The sequence below is a fragment of the Tachyglossus aculeatus genome, chromosome 2 (genome assembly GCF_015852505.1).
Source record: "Tachyglossus aculeatus isolate mTacAcu1 chromosome 2, mTacAcu1.pri, whole genome shotgun sequence".
Lineage (NCBI taxonomy): Eukaryota > Metazoa > Chordata > Mammalia > Monotremata > Tachyglossidae > Tachyglossus > Tachyglossus aculeatus.
Window position 1 is genome coordinate 164,362,544 of NC_052067.1, and position 25,124 is coordinate 164,387,667.

A 25,124-nucleotide genomic window follows, 5' to 3' on the forward strand; every position below is an offset into this window, starting at 1 on the left:
TGTAAAATGGGGATTAAGACTGTGGGACAACCTGATCAGCTTGTAACCTCCCCCGCACTTAGAACAGTGCTTTGCACATAGTAAGCGCTTAATAAATGCCATTATTATTATTATTACCCCAGTGCTGAGAACAGTGCTTGGCACACGGTAAGTGCTTAACAAGTGCCACTGTTATTTTATGTTATTTTTTTATTGAGCATGTATTGTGTCCAGGGGCGTTTACTATTCACTGGTGAGAGTCCAATACGACATCGTAACAGGCACATTCCCTGCTCAAAATGTGCTTATAGCCTAGAGAAGCAGAGTGGCTCAGTGGAAAGAGCCCGGGCTTTGGAGTCAGAGGTCATGGGTTCAAATCCCGGCTCCGCCAATTCCCAGCTGTGTGACTCTGGGCAAGTCACTTCACTTCTCTGTGCCTCAGCTACCTCATCTGGAAAATGGGGATTAAGACTGCGAGCCCACCGTGAGACAACCTGATCACCTTGTAATCTCCCCAGCGCTTAGAACAGTGCTTTGCACATAGTAAGCGCTTAATAAAGGTCATTATTATTATTATTAGAGGGGGAGGCAGGCATTAATATAAATAAAATTACAGATATGTACACAAGGGCTGTGGGGCTGGAAAGAGGGTGAATAAAGGGAAAAAGTCAGGGTTCTGCAGAAGGGAGTGGGAGAAGAGGAAAGGAGGGCTTAGTCAGGGAAGGCCTCTTGGAGGAGATTTGCCTTCAGTTCGTTCAATCGTATTTATTGAGCGCTTACTGTGTGCAGAGCACTGTACTAAGCGCTTGGGAAGTACAAGTTGGCAACATATAGAGACGGTCCCTACCCAACAGTGGGCTCACCGTCTAGAAGGGGGAGACAGAGAACCAAACCAAACATATTAACAAAATAAAATAAATAGAATAGATATGTACAAGTAAAATAAATAGAGTAATAAATAAATAGAGTAATAGCGCTTACTACATGCTGAGCACTGTTCTAAGCGCTGGGGGGCAGATACAAGGTAATCAGATTATCCCACGGGGGGCTCACAGTCTCAAGCCCCATTTTACAGATGAGGGAACTGAGGCACAGAATTTAAGGGACTTGCCCAAGGTCACACAGCTGACAAGTGGCGGAGCCGGGATGCGAACCCATGACCTCTGACTCCCTAGACCTGGCTTTTTCCACTGAGCCATGGGGAGAGAGCTGCAGCGTGGCTCAGTGGAAAGAGCCCGGGCTTTGGATTCAGAGGTCCTGGTTCGAATTCCGGCTCTGCCAAGTGTCAGCTTTGGGCGAGTCACTTAATTTCTCTGTGCCTCAGTTACCTCATCTGTAAAATGGGGATTAAGATTGTGAGCCCCCCGTGGGACAACCTGATCACCTTATATTCCCCCCAGTGCTTAGAACAGTGCTTTGCACATAGTAAGTGCTTAATAAATGTCATTATTATTATTATTATTATTATTATCATGGGTTCGAGTCACTTAACTTCTCTGTGCCTCAGTTCCCTCATCTGTCAAATGGAGATTAAGACTGTGAGCCCCCCGTGGGACAACCTGATCATCTTGTAACCTCCCCAGCGCTTAGAACAGTGCTTTGCACATAGTAAGCGCTTAATAAATGTCATTATTATTATTATTATTATCATGGGTTCGAGTCACTTAACTTCTCTGTGCCTCGGTTCCCTCGTCTGTAAAATGGGGATGAAGACTGTGAGCCCCCCGTGGGACAACTTGATCATCTTGTAACCTCCCCAGCGCTTAGAACAGTGCTTTGCACATAGTAAGTGTTTAACAAATGCCACCATTATTATTATTATTATGGAGTGCCTTAAACCCGATGGTGAGGAGTTTCCGATGGATGTAGCGTAGCTCAGTGGAAAGAGCCCGGGCTTTGGATTCAGAGGTCATGAGTTCAAATGCGGCCCTGCCGACTGTCAGCTGTGTGACTTTGGGCAAGTCACTTCACTTCTCTGGGCCTCAGTTGCCTCATCTGTAAAATGGGGAACAAGACTGTGAGCCCCAAGTGGGACAACCTAATTACGTTGTATCCCCCCAGCACTTAGAACAGTGCTTCGCACATAGTAATAATAATAATAATAATAATGATGGCATTTGTTAAGCGCTTACTGTGTGCAAAGCACTGATCTAAACGCTGGGGGGGATACAATGTGATCAAGTTGTCCCACGTGGGGCTCACAGTCTTAATCCCCATTTTTACAGATGAGGTCACTGAGGCTCAGAGAAGTGAAGTGACTTGCCCAAGGTCACACAGCAGACTTGTGGTGGAGCTGGGATTCGAACCCCTGACCTCTGACTCCAAAGCCCGGGCTCTTTCCACTGAGCCACGCTGCTCCTCTAAGCGCCTAACAAGTACCATTATTATTGTTATTATTATGGAGATTAAAACTGTTTAACCACCCCCCCGTGGGACAACCTGATCACCTTGTTACCTCTCCAGCACTTAGAACAGTGCTTTGCACATAGTAAGCGCTCAATAAATACGATTGAATGAATGAATGAATGAACAAATGCCATCATCATCGTCATGTCGACGTGGCTGGGCAACCGTCGGAAGTTCTGCAGAGTGCAGAGGCGAGTACAGTGGGACTGTCTCTATATGTTGCCAATTTGTACTTCCCAAGCGCTTAGCACAGTGCTCTGCACATAGTAAGCGCTCAATAAATGCGATTGATGATGAGTACAAAATATCCTTTGTGGGCAAACGATCCCGGCAGCAGAGTGAAGCAGGACTGGAGAGGGGAGAGGCTGGAGGCAGTGAGGCCAGCTAGGAGGCAGCTTCATTCATTCAGTCTTATTTATTGAGCGCTTACCGTGTGCAGAGCACTGTACTGAGCGCTTGGGAAGGACAAGTTGGCAACGTATAGAGACGGTCCCTACCCAACAGCGGGGTTACGGTCTAAGATAATGCAATAATGGAGGCGGGATGAGGCAAGTGCTTAAGCCCGTGGGCTAGCAGTTCGGATGGAGAGGAAGACGGGAATTCTGCGGATTGGCGAGATAGAAAACCAAGGAAAGTTTTCTCCTCTTTGTAAAGCCCGTCTTCCCACAACCGTCTTGCAATTTCCTGCTGGGCAGGTCTGAAAATCGGTGGCTTTTAGAGAACCCTTGTAGCATCCTTGTCTGCTCAGACTAGGGTAATAATAATAATAATAATAATAATAATAATAATGATAATGATAATGATAATAGTAATAATGGCATTTATTAAGCGCTTACTGTGAGCCCACTGTTGGGTAGGGACTGTCTCTATATGTTGCCAATTTGTACTTCCCAAGCGCTTAGTACAGTGCTCTGCACACAGTAAGCGCTCAGTAAATACGATTGATGATAATGATGATGTGCAAAGCACCGTTCTAAGCACTGAGGAGGTTACAAGGTGATGAGGTTGTCCCACGGGGGGCTCCCAGTCTTCATCCCCATTTTCCAGCTGAGGGAACTGAGGCCCAGAGAGGTGAAGTGACTTGCCCAAAGTCACACAGCCGGTAATCGGCAGGGCCGGGATTTGAACCCCTGACCTCTGACTCCAAAGCCGGTGCTCTTTCCACTGAGCCGAGCTGCTTCTCTAATAATAATGATGGCATTTGTTAAGCGCTTACTATGTGCCAAGCACTGTTCTAAGCCCTGGGGGGATAGAAGGTGATCAGGTTGTCCCACGTGGGGCTCACAGTCTTCATCCCCATTTTACAGCTGAGGTAACCGAGGCCCAGAGAAGTGAAGTGACTTGCCCAAAGTCACACAGCTGACAAGCTTCAGAGTCGGGATTCGAATCCACGACCTCTGACTCGCAAGCCCAGGCTCTTTCTAGACTGTGAACCCACTGTTGGGTAGGGACTGTCTCTATCTGTTGCCAACTTGGACTTCCCAAGCGCTTAGTACAGTGCTCTACACACAGTAAGCGCTCAATAAATACGATTGATTGATTGATTGATTGATTGATTTCCACTGAGTCACGATCAGTGACTGGTTTTGAAGTAGGGGACTTTCATGGTGTGGAGCTTTCATTTGGCATATCTCAAGTTCATGACTTGACTCTCCCCCTTTTAGACTGTGAGCCCACTGCTGGGTAGGGACTGTCTCTAGATGTTGCCAACTTGTACTTCCTAAGCGCTTAGTACAGTGCTCTGCACACAGTAAGCGCTCAACAAATACGATTGATTGATTGATTGACTGCGTATTACTTGAGGTTTCTGGGGGAGGGTGGGTACTCTTAATAATATTAATAATAATAGTGGTGTTTAAGTGCTTATTACATGTCAGACACTGTACTAAGCACTAGGGTGGAGACAAGGAAATGTTGGACACCGTCCCTGTCCCAGGCGGGGCTCCCAGTCTTCATCCCCATTTTACAGATGAGGGAACTGAGGCACCGAGAAGTGAAGCGACTTGCCCAAAGTCACACAGCTGACAAGTGGCGGAGCCGGGATTTGAACCCACGACCTCTGACTCCAAAGCCCGGGCTCTTGCCACTGAGCCACACTATGGATGTATTTTCTTCAGAACGTCTTCCCTTCTGCCATGATCCGTAGCGTTGCTAACGGTTCTTCTGTTATCGCTGTTATGGTTTTTAACCATCTAGCTATTTATTTTATTTTATAGCTATTCTATTTATTTCATTCTGTTAATATGTTTTGTTTTGTTCTCTGTCTCCCCCTTCTAGACTGTGAGCCCACTGTTGGGTAGGGACTGTCTCTATATGTTGCCAACTTGGACTTCCCAAGCGCTTAGTACAGTGCTCTGCACACAGTAAGCGCTCAATAAATACGATTGATGATGATGATGATGATGATCTAGCTGCCCGTCTGCCTCTTCCACTTTTTCCCCTGGACCTTTCCTAATGATGATGATGATTTTTAGACTGTGAGCCCACTGTTGGGTAGGGACTGTCTCTATATGTTGCCAATTTGTACTTCCCAAGCGCTTAGTACAGTGCTCTGCACACAATAAGCGCTCAAGAAATACGATTGATGATGATGATGATGATGGCACTTATTAAGCGCTTACTATGTGCAAAGCACTGTTCTAAGCGCTGGGGAGGTTACAAGGTGATCAGGTTGTCCCACGGGGGGGCTCACAGTTTTTAATCCCCGTTTTCTAGATGAGGGAACTGAGGCCCAGAGAAGTGAAGCGACTTGCCCAAAGTCACACAGCTGACAGGTGGCGGGGCCGGGATTCGAACCCATGACCTCTGACTCCAAAGCCCGCGCTATTTCCACTGAGCCACGCTGCTTTCCTAGCTTTAGCGTCTTCTCCAGAGAATCTGTCCTCCTGATCATGTGTCCAGATTTTGCTAATCTAAGATGTTATTTGATCTTCCAAGGACCGCCGTAATTTAATTTGCTCCAAAACCCAATTGTTTGTTTTTTGGGGACGGTCCAGGGTATTCGCAAAAGCCTTCGCCAACACCACATTTCAAAAGAGTCAATCCTCTTTCTATCCCGTTTTATCACTGTCCTGCTTTTGGATCCACACACCGTCCCCGGAAACAATCAATCAATCAATCAGTCGTATTTATTGAGCGCTTACTGTGTGCAGAGCACTGGACTAAGCGCTTAGTGACACCGCGGAAGTGACCGTTTGTAATTTTTGCGGCAATAGTTACATAAGCACATTTCATGATTTTTTTTTTCCAGGCTCTTCACAGCAAATCTTCCAGATCCTTTTCTATTCATTCATTCATTCGGTTGTATTTATTGAGCGCTTACTGTGTGCAGAGCACTGGACTAAGCGCTTGGGAAGTACAAGTTGGCAACATGTATGAGCCCCTTCTGGACTGTGAGCCCACTGTTGGGTAGGGACTGTCTCTATATGTTGCCAATTTGCACTTCCCAAGCGCTTAGTACAGTGCTCTGCACACAGTAAGCGCTCAATAAATACGATTGATTGATTGATATAGGGACGGTCCCTACCCAACAGCGGGCTCACAGTCTAGAAGGGGGAGACAGACAACAAAACAAAACAGATTAACAAAATAAAATAAATAGAATACATATGCACAAATAAAATAAATAAATCGTAGCGCTTAACTGTGTGCAGAGCACTGTACTAAGCGCTTGGGAAGTACCTGTTATATAGTAAGCACTCCACAAATGCCATTAAAACAATAAACAAAACCAAAACAAAGGGGGGCTACGAGAGAAGCAGTGTGGCCTAGTGGATAGAGTGAGGGCTTGGGAGTCAGAATAATAATAATAATAATAATAATAATGGCATTTATTAAGCGCTTACTATGTGCCAAGCACTGTTCTAGCATGTTTTTTTTTCCAGGCTCTTCATGGCAAATCTTCTAGATCCTTTTCTGTTCATTCATTCATTCAATTGTATTTATTGAGCGCTTACTGTGTGCAGAGCACTGGACTAAGCGCTTGGGAAGTACAAGTTGGCAACATATAGGAACGGTCCCTATCCAACAGCGGGCTCACAGTCTAGAAGGGGGAGACAAACAACAAAACAGAACATATAAACCAAATAAATAGAATAAGTATGTACAGGTAAAATAGAGAAATATGTACATATACATTCGTTCATACAGTCGTATTTATTGAGCGTTTACTGTGTGCAGAGCACTGTGCTAAGCGCTTGGGAAGTACAAGTTGGCAACATCTAGAGACGGTCCCTACCCAACAGTGGGCTCACAGTGTAGAAGGGGGAGACAGACAACGAAACAGAACATATAAACCAAATAAAATAAACAGAATAAATATGTACAAGTAAAATAGAGTAATAAATATGTACAAACATATACATTCGTTCATTCAGTCGTATTTATTGAGCGTTTACTGTGTGCAGAGCACTGTACTAAGCGCTTGGGAAGTACAAGTTGGCAACAGTTAGAGACGGTCCCTACCCAACAGCGGGCTCACAGTGTAGAAGGGGGAGACAGACAACAAAACAGAACATATAAACCAAATAAAATAAACAGAATAAATATGTACAAGTAAAATAGAGTAATAAATATGTACGTAATTGTGGTATTTAAATGCCTACTATGTGCCAGGCACTCTACTAAGCGCTGGGGTACATAAGAGGTAATTGGGTTAGACACAGTCCCTGTCTCCCATAATAGAAATAATAATAATAATAATAATAATGATGGTATTTGTTAAGCACTTACTGCGTGCCAAGCACTGTTCTAAGCACTGGGGTAAATACACATTAATCAGGTTGGACACAGTCCCTGTCCCACATGGGTCTCACAGTCTTCAGCGTGGCTCAGTGAAAAGAGCCCGGGCTTCGGAGTCAGAGGTTATGGGTTCAAATCCTGGCTCTGCCAATTGTCAGCTGCGTGACTTTGGGCAAGTCACTTAACTTCTCTGGGCCTCAGTTACCTCATCTGTCAAATGGGAATTAAGACTGTGAGCCCCCCGTGGGACAACCTGACCACCTTGTAACCTCCCCAGCGCTTAGAACAGTGCTTTGCACATAGTAAGCGCTTAATAAATGCCATTATTATTATTAATCCGCTTTTTACAGTTGAGGTAACTGAGGTCCAGAGAGGTTAAGTGCCTTCCCCAAGGTCACACAGCAAAGAAGTGGTGGAGCCAGGTTTAGAGCCCAGGAACTTCTAACTCCGAGGCCTCGGCTCCATCCACTAGGCCACACTGCTTTTCTGGGGCTCGCGGTCTTAATCCCCATTGTAGGATGAGGTAATTGATGCCCAGAGAATAATAATAATAATAATAATAATAATAATAATGATGATGGCATTTGTTAAGCGCTTACTATGTGCCAAGCACTGTTCTAAGCGCTGGGGAGGTTACAAGGCGATCAGGTTGTCCCACGGGGGGCTCACAGTCTTTATCCCCATTTTCCAGATGAGGTAACTGAGGCCCAGGGAAGTGAAGTGACTTGCCCAAAGTCACACAACTGACAAGGGGCAGAGCCGGGATTTGAACCCATGACCTCTGACTTCAAAGCCCGGGCTCTTTCCACCGAGCCAAGCTGCTTCTCCAATCAATCGTATTTATTGAGCGCTTACTGTGTGCAGAACACTGTACTAAGCGCTTAGGGAAATGGCTTGCCCAAGGTCACACAGCAGACAAGTGATGGATGCAGATTAGAACCCAGGTCCTTCTGACTCCGAAGCCTGTGCTCCATCCACCAGGCCACGCTGCTTCCTTTGGTATCTCACCCGAAAAAAGGGGATGGGATGTCGTGGAGACCTGTTTCTCTTGCCTCCTCCAGTCATTTATTCATTCAGTCGTACTTATTGAGCGCTTACTGTGTGCAGAGCACTGTACTAAGCGCTTGGGAAGTACAAGTTGGCAGCAGTCATTCAGTCATTCAAACAGTCATTCAATCGGTGTTATTATTATTGTATTTGTAATCGGTGTTATTATTATTGTATTTGTTAAGCACTTAAAAGCAGTAGGGGAGATACAAGGTAATCAGGCTGTCCCACGTGGGGCTCAGAGTCTCAATCCCCATTTTACAGATGAGGGAACTGAGGCCCAGAGAAGTTAAGTGACTTTCATTCATTCATTCGCTCAATCGTATTTATTGAGCGCTTACTGTGTGCAGAGCACTGTACTAAGCGCTTGGGAAGTCCAAGTCGGCAACATATAGAGACAGTCCCTACCCACCAGCGGGCTCACAGTCTAGAAGGGGGGGAGACAGACAACAAAACAAAACATATTAACAGAATAAAATGAATGGAATAAATATGTACAAATAAATAAATAGAGTAATAAATCCGTACAAACATATATACAGGTGCTGTGGGGAGGGGAAGGAGGTAAGGCCGGGGGGGATGGGGACACATCATACAAGTGGTGGAACCGGGATTAGAATCCACAACCTCTGACTCCCAAACCTGGGCTCTCCACTGAGCCACGCTGTTATTTTAGACTGTGAGCCCACTGTTGGGTAGGGACCGTCCCTATGTGTTGCCAATTTGTACTTCCCAAGCGCTTAGTACAGTGCTGTGCACATAGTAAGCGCTCAATAAATGCGATTGATTGATTGATTGATTGATTGTTATTGAATGCTTACTATGTGCAGAGCTGTGGACTTAGTGCTTGGGAGAGAACAATACAATCAATCAGGACTATTGATTCAACACTTAAGAGAAACACTCAAGAGAAACAGCTTGGCCTAATGGATAATAATAACAATAATAATAATAATGGCATTTATTAAGCGCTTACTATGTGCAAAGCGCTGTTCTAAGTGCTGGAGAGGTTATAAGGTGATCAGGTTGTCCCACGTGGGGCTCACAGTCTTAATTCCCATTTTACAGTTGAGGGAACCGAGGCCCAGAGAAGTGAGGTGACTTGCCCAAGGTCACACAGCTGACAAGTGGCAGAGCCGGGATTTGAACCCATGACCTGTGACTCCAAAGCCTGGGCTCTTTCCCCCGAGCCAGAGAGCATGGGTCTCGGAGTCGGAAGATCATGGCTTCTAATCCCGGCCCTTCCTCTTCTGCCGTGTGGCCTTGGGCAAGTCACTTCACTTCTCTGGGCCTCAGTTCCCTCGTCTGTAAAATGGGGATTAAGACTATGACCCTCACATGTGTCCGGCCTGATTTGCTTGTATCCACCCCAGAGCTCAGTACAGTGCCTGGCGAGTAGTAAGTGCTTAACAGATATGATTATTATTATTAATACTAATTGGGTGCAGACCACTGGACTAGACTGTGAGCCCACTGTTGGGTAGGGACTGTCTCTATATGTTGCCAATTTGTACTTCCCAAGCGCTTAGTACAGTGCTCTGCACATAGTAAGCGCTCAATAAATACGATTGATTGATTGACTAAGGGCTTGAGAGAAGCAGCGTGGCTTAGTAGAAAAACCCCGGGCTTGAGAGTGAGAGGTTGTGGGTTCTAATTCCGGCTTCGCCACTTGTCTGCTGTGGGACCTCGGGCAAGTCACTTCACTTCTCTGGGCCTCAGTTCCCTCATCTGGAAAATGGGGATTGAGACTGTGAGCCCCACGTGGGACAACCTGATTGCCTTGTATTCATTCATTCATTCAGTCAGTCATATTTATTGAGCGCTTACTGTGTGCAGAGCACTGTGCCAAGGGCTTGGAAAGTGCAATTCAGCAACAGATGATGATGATGGTGATGATGATGATGATGATGATGATGATGCGTGAGCCCCACATGGCACAACTTGATTACCGTGCATCTCCCCCAGCGCTTAGGACATTGCTTGGCACATAGTAAGCGCTTAACAAATACCATCATTATTATTTTATTACGCACAGCACCCTTTAATTTATTTTCAAGCGCTTAGTACAGTGCTCTGCACACAGTAAGTGCTCAATAAATACGATTGATTGATTGATGGCATTTATTAAGCGCTTACTATGTGCAAAGCACTGTTCTAAGCACTGGGGGGGATACAGGGTGATCAGGTTGGCCCACGTGGGGCTTGCAGTCATCATCCCCATTTTACAGATGAGGTAACTGAGGCGCCGAGAAGTGAAGTGACTTGCCCGAGGTCACACAGCAGGCATGTGGCGGAGCCGGGACTCGAACCCATGACCTCTGACTCCAAAGCCGATGCTCTTTCCACTGAGCCACACTGCTTCTCTGCTTGGCACATAGTAAGCGCTTCACAAATACCATCATTATTATTTTATTATACACAGCACCCTTTAATTCATTTTCAAGCACTTAGTACAGTGCTCTGCACACAGTAAGCGCTCAATAAATACGATTGATTGATTGATGGCATTTATTAAGCGCTTACTATGTGCAAAGCACTGTTCTAAGCGCTGGGGAGGTTTCAGGGTGATCAGGTTGTCCCATGGGGGGCTTGCAGTCTTAACCCCCATTTTACAGATGAGGGAACTGAGGCCCAGAGAAGTGAAGTGACTTGCCCAAAGTCACCCAGCTGACAACTGGCGGAGGCGGGATTTGAACCTGTGACCTCTGACTCCAAAGCCCGGGCTCTTTTCCACTGAGCCACGCTGCTTCTCTAACATAATGATAATAATAATAATAATAATAATAATAATAATAATAATAATAATAATGTTGGCATTTGTTAAGCGCTTACTATGTGCAAAGCACTGTTCTAAGCGCTTGGGGGGATACAAAGTGATCAGGTTGTCCCACGTGGGGCTCACAGTCTTCATCCCCATTTTACAGATGAGGTAACTGAGGCTCGGAGAAGTTAAGTGACTTGCCCAAGGTCACACAGCAGACATGTGGTGGAGCCGGGATTCAAACCCATGACCTCGGACTCCAAAGCCCGGCCTCTTTCCATGGCTCACAGTCTAGAAGGGGGGAGACAGACAACAAAACAAGCAGACATCAGTAGCATCAAAATAGATAAATAGAATTACAGATATATATGTACATCATTAGAAGCAGCGTGGCTCAGTGGAAAGAGCCCGGGCTTTGGATTCAGAGGTCATGGGTTCAAATCCCGCCTCCGCCACTTGTCAGCTGGGTGACTTTGGGCAAGTCACTTCACTTCTCTGGGCCTCAGTTCCCTCATGTGTAAAATGGGGATGAAGTCTGTGAGCCCCCTGTGGGACAACATCATCACCTTGTAAACTCCCCGATGCTTAGAACAGTGCTTTGCACATAGTAAGCGCTTAATAAGTGCCATCATTATTTGTCCTCTGTCTCCCCCTTCTAGACTGTGAGCCCACTGTTGGGTAGGGACTGTCTATATGTTCTTCCCAAGCGCTTAGTACAGTGCTCAGCACACAGTAAGCACTCAATAAATGCGATTGATTGATTATTATTTTCTAGACTGTGAGCTCACTGTTGGGTAGGGACTGTATGTTGCCAACTTGTACTTCCCAAGCACTTAGTACAGTGCTCTGGACACAGTAAGCGCTCAAGAAGTACGATTGATTGATTGATTGATTAATAAATAGAATAACAAATAGGTAACACAAGTGCTGTAGGGCGGGGAAGGGGGTAGAGCAGAGGGAGGGAGTTGGGACGATGGGGAGCAGAGGATAACGGGGCGGGGGGCTCAGTGTGGGAAGGCCTCCTGGAGGAGGTGAGCTCTCAGTAGGGATTTGAAGGGAGGAAGAGAGCTAGTTTGGCGGATTTGCGGAGGGAGGGAATTCCGGGCCAGGGGGAGGACGTGGGCCGGGGGTCGACGGCGGGACGGGCGAGAACGAGGCCTAACGGTGAGGAGATTAGCGGCGGAGGAGCGGAGGACGCGGGCTGGGATGGAGAAGGAGAAAAGGGAGGTGAGGTAGGAGGGGGCGAGGGGATGGACAGCCTGGAAGCCCAGGGTGAGGAGTTTCTGCCTGATGCGCAGATTAATTGGTAGCCACTGGAGATCTTTGAGGAGGGGAGTGTCATGCCCAGAGCCTTTCTGTACAAAGATAATCCGGGCAGCAAGGAAAGTGAGAAAGTAAGTGCTTAACAAATACCATTATTATTATCACAATCAATCACCACAGCCACCATTGGCTCTTTCCATCTGTAAACAATAATAATAATAATAATAATAATGATGGCATTTATTAAGCGCTTACTGTGTGCAGAGCTCCGTACTAAGCACTTGAAAAGTACGCTTCGGTCCAGAGCCACCTTTGGCTCTTTCCATCTGTAAACAATAATAATAATAATAATAATAATGATAATGGCGTTTATTAAGCGCTTACAGTGTGCAGAGCTCTGTACTAAGCACTTGGAAAGTACGCTTCAGTCCACAGCCACCATTGTCTCTTTCCATCTGTAAACAATAATAATAATAATAATAATAATGATGGCATTTATTAAGCGCTTACTGTGTGCAGAGCTCTGTACTAAGCACTTGAAAAGTACGCTTCGGTCCAGAGCCACCATTGGCTCTTTCCATCTGTAAACAATAATAATAATGATGGCATTTATTAAGCGCTTACTGTGTGCAGAGCTCCGTACTAAGCACTTGGAAAGTACGCTTCGGTCCAGAGCCACCATTGGCTCTTTCCATCTGTAAACAATAATAATAATGATGGCATTTATTAAGCGCTTACTGTGTGCAGAGCTCCGTACTAAGCACTTGGAAAGTACGCTTCGGTCCAGAGCCACCATTGGCTCTTTCCATCTGTAAACAATAATAATAATAATAATGATGGGGTTTATTAAGTGCTTACTGTGTGTAGAGCTCTGTACTAGGCACTTGGAAAGTACGCTTTGGTCCACAGCCACCACTGGCTCTTTCCATCTGTAAACAATAATAATAATAATAATGATGGGGTTTATTAAGCGCTTACTGTGTGCAGAGCTCTGTACTAAGCACCTGAAAAGTACGCTTCGGTCCAGAGCCACCACTGGCTCTTTCCATCTGTAAACAATAATAATAATAATAATGATAGCATTTATTAAGCGCTTACTGTGTGCAGAGCTCCGTACTAAGCACTTGAAAAGTACGCTTCGGTCCAGAGCCACCATTGGCTCTTTCCATCTGTAAGCAATAATAATAATAATAATAATAATGATGGCATTTATTAAGCGCTTACTGTGTGCAGAGCTCCGTACTAAGCACTTGAAAAGTACGCTTCGGTCCAGAGCCACCATTGGCTCTTTCCATCTGTAAACAGTAATAATAATAATAATGATGGGGTTTATTAAGTGCTTACTGTGTGTAGAGCTCTGTACTAGGCACTTGGAAAGTACGCTTCGGTCCACAGCCACCACTGGCTCTTTCCATCTGTAAACAATATTAATAATAATAATGATGGGGTTTATTAAGCGCTTACTGTGTGCAGAGCTCTGTACTAAGCACCTGAAAAGTACGCTTCGGTCCAGAGCCACCATTGGCTCTTTCCATTTGTAAACAATAATAATAATAATAATGATGGCATTTATTAAGCGCTTACTGTGTGCAGAGCTCCGTACTAAGCACTTGAAAAGTAAGCTTCGGTCCAGAGCCACCATTGGCTCTTTCCATCTGTAAACAATAATAATAATAATAATGATGGGGTTTATTAAGTGCTTACTGTGTGTAGAGCTCTGTACTAGGCACTTGGAAAGTACGCTTCGGTCCAGAGCCACCATTGGCTCTTTCCATCTGTAAACAATAATAATAATAATAATAATAATGATGGCATTTATTAAGCGCTTACTGTGTGCAGAGCTCTGTACTAAGCACTTGGAAAGTACGCTTCGGTCCAGAGCCACCATTGGCTCTTTCCATGTGTAAACAATAATAATAATAATAATAATGATGGGGTTTATTAAGTGCTTACTGTGTGTAGAGCTCTGTACTAGGCACTTGGAAAGTACGCTTCGGTCCAGAGCCACCATTGGCTCTTTCCATCTGTAAACAATAAAAATAGTAATAATGATGGGGTTTATTAAGTGCTTACTGTGTGTAGAGCTCTGTACTAGGCACTTGGAAAGTACGCTTCGGTCCACAGCCACCACTGGCTCTTTCCATCTGTAAACAACAACAATAATAATAATCATGATGATGGCATTTATTAAGCGTTTACTGTGTGCTGAGCTCTGTACTAAGCACTTGGAAAGTACGCTTCGGTCTACAGCCACCATTGGCTCTTTCCATCTGTAAACAATAATAATAATAATAATAATAATAATAATAATAATGGCATTTATTAAGCGCTTACGGTGTGCAGAGCTCTGTACTAAGCACTTGGAAAGTACGCTTCAGTCCACAGCCACCATTGGCTCTTTCCATCTGTAAACAACAACAATAATAATAATAATAATAAAAATGATGATGATGGCATTTATTAAGCACTTACTATGTGCAAAGCACTGTTCTAAGCGCTGGGGAGGTTACAAGGTGACCAGGTTGTCCCACGGGGGCTCACAGTGTTAATCCCAGACTGAGCCCCCTCCTTCCTCTCCCCCTCCTCCCCCGTCCATCCCCCCCACCTTACCTCCTTCCCTTCCCCGCAGCATCTGTATGTATGTATATATGTTTGCACATATATATTACTCTATTTATTTATTTTACCTTTGCATATCTATTCTCTTTATTTTATTTTGTTAGTATGTTTGGTTTGGTTCTCTGTTGCCAATTTGTACTTCCCAAGCGCTTAGTACAGTGCTCTGCACATAGTAAGCGCTCAATAAATACGATTGATGATGATGATGATGTCTTCCCCTTCTAGACTGTGAGCCCACTGTTGGGTAGGGACCGTCTCTAGATGTTGCCAACTTGGACTTCCCAAACACTTAGTCCAGTGCTCTGCACACAGTAAGCGCTCAATAAATACGATTGATTGATTGATTGATGGACACAGTAAGCGCTCAATAAATACGATTGATTGATTGATTGATTAATCCCCACTTTACGGATGAGTTAACTGAGGCACAGAGAAGTGACTTGCCTAAAGTCACACAGCTGACAAGTGGTGGAGCGGGGATTTGAACCCATGACCTCTGACTCCAAAGCCCGGGCTCTTTCCACTGAGTCACACTGCTTCTCTTCCTTCTCCTTCTCCTTCCTCTCCCCCTCCTCTCCCTCTCCATCCCCCCCACCTTCCCTCCTTCCCTTCCCCACAGCACCTGTATATAGGTATACATGTTTGTACAGATTTATTACTCTATTTATTTATTTATTTTGCTTGTACATATCTATTCTATTTATTTTATTTTGTTAATATGTTTGGTTTGGTTCTCTGTCTCCCCCTTCTAGACTGTGAGCCCACTTGGGTAGGGACCGTCTCTAGATGTTGCCAACTTGTACTTCCCAAGCGCTTAGAACAGTGCTCTGCACACAGTAAGCACTCAATAAATACGATTGATTGATTGATTGCACACAGTAAGCACTCAATGAATACAATTGATTGATTAGTCCCCACCTTACAGATGAGTTAACTGAGGCACAGAGAAGTGACTTGCCTAAAGTCACACAGCTGACAAGTGGCGGAGCCAGGATTTGAACCCATGACCTCGGACTCCAAAGCCCAGGCTCTTTCCACTGAGCCACGCTGCTTCTCTTCCTTCTCCTTCTCCTTCCTTTCCCCCCTCGTCCTCCTCTCCATCCCTCTTGTCTTACCTCCTTCCCTTCCCCACAGCACCTGTATATATGTATATATGTTTGTACAGATTTATTACTCTGTTTATTTATTTTGCTTGTACATATCTATTCTATTTATTTTATTTTGTTAATATGTTTGGTTTTGTTGTCTGTCTCCCGCTTCTAGACTGTGAGCCCACTGTTGGGTAGGGACCGTCTCTCTACGTTGCCAACTTGGACTTCCCAAGCGCTTAGTCCAGTGCTCTGCACACAGTAAGCACTCAATAAATACGATTGATTGATTGATTGATTAATCCCCACCTTACATTTGAGTTAACTGAGGCACAGAGAAGTGACTTGCCTAAAGTCACACAACTGACAAGTGGCGGAGCCGGGATTTGAACCCATGACCTCTGACTCCAAAGCCCAGGCTCTTTCCACTGAGCCACGCTGCTTCTCTTCCTTCTCCTTCTCCTTCCTTTCCCCCTCGTCCTCCTCTCCATCCCTCTTGTCTTACCTCCTTCCCTTCCCCACAGCACCTGTATATATGTATATATGTTTGTACAGATTTATTACTCTGTTTATTTATTTTGCTTGTACATATCTATTCTATTTTATTTTGTTAATATGTTTGGTTTGGTTCTCTGTCTCCCCCTTCTAGACTGTGAGCCCGCTGTTGGGTAGGGACCATCTCTAGATGTTGCCAACTTGGACTTCCCAAGCGCTTAGTCCAGTGCTCTGCACACAGTAAGCGCTCAATAAATACGATTGATTGATTGATTAATCCCCACCTTACAGATGAGGTAACTGAGGCACAGAGAAGTGACTTGCCTAAAGTCACACAGCTGACAAGTGGCGGAGCCGGGATTTGAACCCATGACCTCTGACTCCAAAGCCCGGGCTCTTTCCACTGAGCCACGCTGCTTCTCTTCCTTCTCCTTCCTTTCTCGTCGTCCCCCTCTCCATTCCTCCCATCTTACTCCTTCCCTTCCCCACAGCACCTGTATATATGTATATATGTTTGTACAGATTTATTACTCTATTTATTTATTTATCTTACTTGTACATATCTATTCTATTTATTTTATTTTGTTAGTATGTTTGGTTTGGTCCTCTGTCTCCCCCTTTCAGACTGTGAGCCCACTGGTGGGTAGGGACCGTCTCTAGATGTTGCCAACTTGGACTTCCCAAGCTCTTAGTCCAGTGCTCTGCACACAGTAAGCGCTCAATCAATACGATTGATTGATTGATTGATTGGCAGCATAAACGAGGCATATCCTAACGCGGTCCCATCTCTTCCCGTTTCAGGCCTTCTTGAATTTTCCTTGGGCAAGTTTAGACACTTCACGCTGCAGCCTTCTTCCGAGGAAGCCGTGCTGCGCCACATCGCCAGCGATGTGGCCTTCGTAATCTTCCAGATACACACGCAGTTCGAGAACGCCACTCTTTCCTTTAACAAGGTACGGAGGGATGGATGGATAATAATAATAATAATAATAATAATAATGATGGCATTTTTTAAGCACTTACTATGTGCAAAGCACTGTTCTAAGCACTGGGGGGGGGGGATGCAAGGTGATCAGGTTGTCCCACGTGGGGCTCACAGTCTTAACCCCCATTTTACAGATGAGGGAACTGAGGCCCGGAGAAGTGAAGTGACGTGCCCAAAGTCACCCAGCTGACTATTAATAATAATAATAATAATGTTGGTATTTGTTAAGCGCTTACTGTGTGCCAAGCACTGTTCTAAGCACTGGGGGAGATACGAGGTAATTAGGTTGTCCCATGGGGGGCTCACAGTCTTAACCCCCGTTTTACAGATGAGGGAACTGAGGCCCAGAGAAGTGAAGTGACTTGCCCAAAGTCACCCAGCTGACTATTAATAATAATAATAATGTTGGTATTTGTTAAGCGCTTACTATGTGCTAAGCACTGCTCTAAGCGCTGGGGTAGATACGAGGTAATTAGGTTGTCCCATGGGGGGCTCACAGTCTTAATCCCCATTTTACAGATGAGGGAACTGAGGCATACAGAAGTTAAGTGACTTGCCCAAAGTCACACAGCTGACTATTAATAATAATAATAATATTCGTATTTGTTAAGCGCTTACTATGTGCCAAGCACTGTTCTAAGCGCTGGGGTAGATACAAGGTAATAAGGTTGTCCCGTGTGGGGCTCACAGTCTTAATCCCCATTTTACAGATGAGGGAACTGAGGCCCAGAGAAGTTAAAGTGACTTGCCCACAGTCACACAGCTGACAAGTGGCGGAGCCGGGATTCGAACCCATGACCTCTGACTCCAAAGCCCGGGCTCTTTCCACTGAGCCATGCTGCTTCTCAGTTAATAATAATGATGGTATTTATAAAGCGCTTACTATGTGCAAAGCACTGTTCTAAGCGCTGGGGAGGTTACATGGTGATCAGGTTGTCCCACGGGGGGCTCACTCACAGTCTTCATCCCCGTTTTCCAGATGAGGGAACTGAGGCCCCGAGAAGTGAAGTGACTTGCCCAAAGTCACAAAGCTGACAAATGGCGGAGTCAGGATTTGAACCCATGACCTCTGACTCCAAAGCCCGGGCTCTTTCCACCGAGCCGCGGTGGAAGCAGCGTGGCTCAGAGGAAGGAGCCCGGGCTTTGGAGTCAGAGGTCATGGGTTCAAATCCCGGCTCCGCCACTCGTCAGCCGTGGGCAAGTCACTTCACTTCTGTTGGCCTCAGTGCCCTCATCTGTAACGTGGGGATGTGAGCCCCCCGTGGGACCACCTGATAATAACAATAATAATAATGATGGCATTTATTAAGCGCTTACTATGTGCAAAGCACTGTTCTAAGCGCTGGGGGGGATACAAGGTAATCAAGTTGTCCCACGCGGGGCTCACAGACTTAGTCCCCATTTTCCAGATGAGGGAACTGAGGCCCTGAGAAGTGAAGTGACTGGCCCAAAGTCACGCAGCTGACAAGTGGCGGAGCCGGGATTCGAACCCGTGACCTCTGACTCCAAAGCCCGGGCTCTTGTAATGGACGATATATTCAATCAATCTCATTTTTTTCTTTTTAAAATAAATCAATCGTATTTATTGAGCGCTTACTGTGTGCAGAGCACTGTACTAAGCGCTTGGGAAAAACCATCAAATACTTTTAAAATGAATTGGTATTGAGCACTTACTGCGTGCAAAGCACCTTAATAAGCACTTGAGAGAGTACAATAGAGGGACCGTCTCTATATGTTGCCGACTTGTACTTCCCAAGCGCTTAGCACAGTGCTCTGCACACAGTATCACCTTGTAACCTCCCCCAGCGCTTAGAACAGTGCTCTGCACATAGTAAGCGCTTAACAAATGCCATCATTATTATTATGGACGGACGGACGGACGTTACGTTGGTCTAGTCAGAAAAACTCTTGTCTTCACACTTCTAGACTGAGAGTTGGGTAGGGACCGTCTCTATATGTTGCCAACTTGGACTTCCCAAGCGCTTAGTACAGTGCTCTGCACACCGTAAGCGCTCAATAAATACGATTGATTGATTAATTCCGCTCCTCTTTTCATACTACGCGATTTCCTCATCCCATCGCACTCCCTTCTCCCCCTCACACTTCCCTTCCCACTTTCGGGAAGCCACGGGATGTCGTTTTCAGGACTCGGTTTCGTTTGACTTGTTCGTTCATTCATTGTCGTATTTATTACATATGTTGCCACCTTCCACTTCCCAAGCGCTTAGTACAGTGCTCTGCACACAGGAAACGCTCAATAAATGCAATTGAATGAAAGAATAATAATAATAATAGCATTTATTAAGCGCTTACTATGTGCAAAGCACTGTTCTAAGCACTGGGGAGAATACAAGGTGATCAGGTTGTCCCATGTGGGGCTCACAGTCTTAATCCCCATTTTACAGATGAGGGAACTGAGGCCCAGAGAAGTGAAGTGACTTGCCCAAAGTCACACAGTTGACAAGTGGCAGAGCCGGGATTTGAACCCATGACCTCTGACTCCAAAGCCCGGGCTCTTTCCACTGAGCCACGCTGCTTCTCCAGCATGGCTGAATGAATGAATTTATTAAACGCTTACTACTACTCCAAATAATAATGTTGCCAACTTGTACTTCCCAAGCGCTTAGTCCAGTGCTCTGCCCACAGTAAGCGCTCAATAAATACGATTGATTGATTGATGGCCTTTATTATTACTTGTATGCTCTAAGCGCTGGGGAGGTTACAAGGCGATCAGGTTGTCCCTCAGGGGGCTCACAGTCTTCATCCCCATTTTACAGATGAGGGAACTGAGGCACCGAGAAGTGAAGTGACTTGCCCAAGGTCACACAGCGGCGTGCAGGGCACTGAACTGAGCGCGGGGAAAGTGCTTGTTGGGCAGAACGCTGGCTCGTACCTCCAGAAAATGGAGGTGCTCCTTCTAGACAGAGTTATTTGAAGTTTAGACCATCTGTGTCCGTATCTGTTTCAATCAATCAATCAATCGTATTTATTGAGCGCTTACTGTGTGCAGAGCACTGTACTAAGCGCTTGGGAAGCACGAGGAGTCGTCGAATTTCTTTTCCTTGTACTTCCCCATCTCCTATCAATCTGTCAGTCAGTGGCATTTATTTCATTCATTCATTCATTCAATCGTATTTATTGAGCACTTACTGTGTGCAGAGCACTGTACTAAGCGCTTGCAGAGGCCTGGACTAAGTGCTTGGGAGGGTGCAATACAGCAGAGTTAGTATCTATCTGATCAATCTCAGTGGAAAGAGCCCGGTCTTGGGAGTCAGCGTGGCTCAGTGGAAAAAGCCCGGGCTTTGGAGTCCGAGGTCATGGGTTCAAATCCCGGCTCCGCCACTTGTCAGCTGTGTGAGTTTGGGCAAGTCACTTCACTTCTCTGGGCCTCAGTTCCCTCATCTGGAAAATGGGGATGAAGACTGTGAGCCCCACATGGGACAACCTGATCACCCTGTATCCTCCCCAGAGCTTAGAACAGGGCTTTGCACACAGTAAGCGCTTAACAAATGCTATTATTATTATTATTATTATTATTAGGAGTCATAGGTCATGGGTTCTAATCCCGGCTCCGCTGCTTGTCAGCTGTGTGACTTTGGGCAAGTCACATAGTAAGCGCTTAACAAATGCCATCATTATTATTATTATTATTAAGCATTTAATATGTTCAGACTGAGCCCTTTCCTTCCTCTCCCCCTCCTCCCTATCCCCCCGCCTTACCTCCTTCCCCTCCCCACAGCACCTGTATATATGTATATATGTTTGTACATATTTATTACTCTATTTTACTTGTACATATTTATTCTATTTATTTTATTTTGTTAATCTGTTTTGTTGTCTGTCTCCCCCTTCTAGACTGTGAGCCCGCTGTTGGGTAGGGACCGTCTCTAGATGTTGCCAACTTGTAATAATAATGATGGCATTTATTAAGCACTTACTATGTGCAAGGCACTGTTCTAAGCGCAGGGGAGGTTACAAGGTGATCAAGTTGTCCCACGAGGGGCTCACAGTCTTAATCCCCATTTCACAGATGAGGGAACTGAGGCCCAGAGAAGTGAAGTGACTTGCCCAAAGTCACACAGCTGCGGACAATTGGCAGAGTCGGGATTTGAACCCATGATGATGATGATGATGGCATTTGTTAAGCGCTTACTATGTGCAAAGCACTGTTCTAAGCGCTGGGGGGGTATAATGTGATCAAGTTGTCCCACGTGGGGCTCACAGTCTTAATCCCCATTTTTACAGATGAGGTAACAGGCTCGGAGAAGTTAAGTGACTTGCCCAAGGTCACACAGCAGACTTGTGGTGGAGCCGGGATTCGAACCCATGACCTCTGACTCCAAAGCCCGGGCTCTTTCCACTAAGCCATGCTGCTCCTCTACTTCCCAAGCGCTTAGTACAGTGCTCTGCACACAGTAAGTGCTCAATAAATACGATTGAATGAATGCAGAGCACTGCAGTTGGGAAAGTCCAGTACAACAGAGTTAGGATCTCTCCTATCAATGGTAATAACAATTATAATAATGATGGTATTTGTTAAGCACTTACTATGTGCCAAGCACTGTTCTAAGCGCTGAGGGAGATACAAGGTAATCAGGTTGTCCCACGTGGGGCTCACAGACTTAATCCCCATTTTCCAGATGAGGGAACTGAGGCCCAGAGAAGTGAAGTGACTGGCCCAAAGTCACACAGCTGACAAGTGGCAGAGCTGGGATTCGAACCCGTGACCTCTGACTCCAAAGCCCGGGCTCTTTCCACTGAGCCACCATGCTTCTTTATTTATTGTGCGCTCACCGTGTGCAGAGCACTGCCCTTGGGAAAGTCCAATCCAACAGAGTTAGATTACTATTAGTTACTAGTTCTAGTACAGAGTTAGTTACTATTTACTATTCTATTTATTTTATTTTAATACGTTTTGTGTTGTTGTCTGTCTCCCCCTTCTAGACGGTGAGCCCGTTGTTGAGTAGGCACTGTCTCTATATGTTGCCAATTTGTACTTCCCAGGCGCTTAGTACAGTGCTCTGCACACAGTAAGCGCTCAATAAATACGATTGAATGAATGTCTGTTGTAATGTTCTACTGTACTCTCCCAACCACTTCGTACAGTAAGCGCTCAATAAATATGACTGACTGTGAGCCCACTGTTGGGTAGGGACCGTCTCAATATGTTGCCAACTTGTGCTTCCCAAGCGCTTAGTAAAGTGCTCTGCACACAGTAAGCACTCAATAAATATGATTGAATGAATGAATGAATCTATCCTATCAGTGGTATTTATTATGCTCTTCCTATGTATGGAGCACTGCACTAAGCGCTTGGGAGAGTTCAGTCCAACAGAGTTAGTAGACATGCCATTCCCCCCTGCCTATACTATATATATATCATCGTCATCATCATCAATCGTATTTATTGAGCGCTTACTGTGTGCAGAGCACTGTACTAAGCGCTTGGGAAGTACAAGTTGGCAACATATAAGGACAGTCCCTACCCAACAGTGGGCTCACAGTCTAAAAGGGGGAGACAGAGAACAAAACCAAACATACTAACAAAATAAAATAAATAGAATACATATGTACAAGTAAAATAAATAGAGTAATAAATATGTACAAACATATATACATATATACAGGTGCTGTGGGGAAGGGATGGAGGTAAGATGGGGGGATGGAGAGGGGGACGAGGGGGAGATATATATATATATATATATATATATGTTTGTACGTATTTATTACTGTTTATTTTACTTGTACATATTCTGTTTCTTTTATTTTGTTAATATGTTTTGTTTTGTTGTCTGTCTCCCCCTTCTATTCATTCATTCATTCATTCAATCATATTTATTGAGCACTTACTGTGTGCAGAGCACTGTACTAAGCGCTTGGGAAGTGCAAGTTGGCTTCTTAGACTGAGCGCACTGTTGAGTAGGGACCGTCTCTATATGTTGCCAAATTGTACTTCCCAAGCGCTTAGTCCAGTGCTCTGCACACCGTAGGTGCTCAATAAATACTATTGAATGAATGAATGAAACACAAGTGGCAGAGCCGAGATTTGAACCCATGACCTCTGACTCCAAAGCCCGGGCTCTTTCCACTGAGCCACGCTGCTTCCCAGGAAGCGCTCCATAAATACGATCGAATAAATGAATGAAAATCCAGGTTGTGCGTGGACCGTTTCTAGAGCTCCGGGGACAGCGTGGCCCAGTGGAAAGAGCCCGGGCTTGCGAGTCAGAGGTCATGGGTTCTAATCCCGGCTCTGCCACTTGTCTGCTGTGTCACCCTGGGCAAGTCACTTCACTTCTCTGGGCCTCAGTTCCCTCATCTGTAAAATGGGGATTAATAATAATGATGGTATTTATTTGTTCTCCGTCTCCCCCTTCTAGCCTGTGAGCCCACTGTTGGGTAGGGACCGTCTCTAGATGTATATATGTTTGTACATATTTATTACTCTATTTATTTATTTATTTATTTTACTTGTACATATCTATTCTATTTATTTTATTTTGTTAGTATGTTTGCTTTTGTTCTCTGTCTCCCCGTTTTAGACTGTGAGCCCACTGTTGGGTAGGGACTGTCTCTATACGTTGCCAACTTGTACTTCCCAAGCGCTTAGTACAGTGCCCTGCACACAGTAAGCGCTCAATAGATACGATTGATGATGATAGATGTTGCCAAATTGTACTTCCCAAGCGCTCTGCCCACAGTAAGCGCTCAATAAATACGATTGAGTGAATGAATGAATTTATTAAGCGCTTACTATGGGCCAAGCACCGTTCGAAGCGGGGATCAAGACGGCGAGCCCCACGTGGGACAACCTGATCGCCTTGTTATCGTCCCCAGTGCTCGGCACATAGTAAGCGCTTAACAAATGCCATCATCATTTTATTATTATTACATTCCCGCTTCCGGCCAAGAGCCGGAGGAGAGTGACGCGTGTGTCCGTCTTCCTCCCCGCGGCCGTTCCCACAATTTTCCTCAGGACACTTCGGGACCGGGTACGGACAAAGGACTGGTCACCGCGCTCTGGCCGGAACAGACGGTGTGCAGGTGGTTCCTTCAGGCTGCGGGGGCCGACGGGGTCAAAAGCGTCGCTGGGCCGCTCTCGTATTCGGAGAAAGGTACCCCCTCCCTCCCAGCCCCCCATTTTTCCCATCTCCCACTCCCTTCTGCATCCCCCTGACTTCCTCGGATCCGGTAGCTATGCGCAAATCCTTTTTTTTTTAATGGCATTTATTAAGCGCTTACTATGTGAATGAGAGCGGAGTCGAGGATGACACCGAGGTTGCGGGCTTGTGAGATGGGAAGGATGGTAGTGCCGTCAACGGAGATGGGAAAGTCAGGGAGAGGGCAGGGTTTGGGAGGGAAGACAAGGAGATCAGTCTTGGACATGTTGAGTTTGAGGTGGCGGGCAGACATCCAGATGGAGATGTCCCGAAGGCAGGAGGAGATACGAGCCTGGAGAGAGGGGGAGAGAGCAGGGGCAGAGATGGAGATCTGGGTGTCATCAGCGTAGAGATGATAGTTGAAGCCGTGGGAGCGAATGAGGTCACTGAGGGAGAGAGTGTCGATCGAGAACAGAAGGGGACCAAGCACTGAACCGTGGGGAACCCCCACAGTAAGAGGATGGGAGGGGGAGGAGGAGCCTGCAAAAGAGACTGAGAATGAACGACTGGAGAGGTAAGAGGAGAACCAGGAGAGGACAGAGTCTGTGAAGCCAAGGTCGGATAGCGTGTTGAGGAGAAGGGGG

The 25,124-nt window shown here is 45.7% G+C and overlaps 1 protein-coding gene across 1 annotated transcript in view; it reads left to right on the forward strand.

Moving 5' to 3' along the window:
• Positions 1-2,966: 2,966 nt before the first annotated feature.
• The window catches only part of TM7SF3 (transmembrane 7 superfamily member 3), an 81,111-nt gene continuing 58,953 nt past the window's right edge, over positions 2,967-25,124 (forward strand). The window contains exons 1-3 of the mRNA XM_038765318.1: positions 2,967-3,033; positions 17,200-17,351; positions 24,357-24,495. Of these exons, the coding sequence (XP_038621246.1) occupies positions 2,967-3,033; positions 17,200-17,351; positions 24,357-24,495 (358 nt within the window). The remainder of the gene's footprint in view (positions 3,034-17,199; positions 17,352-24,356; positions 24,496-25,124) is intronic.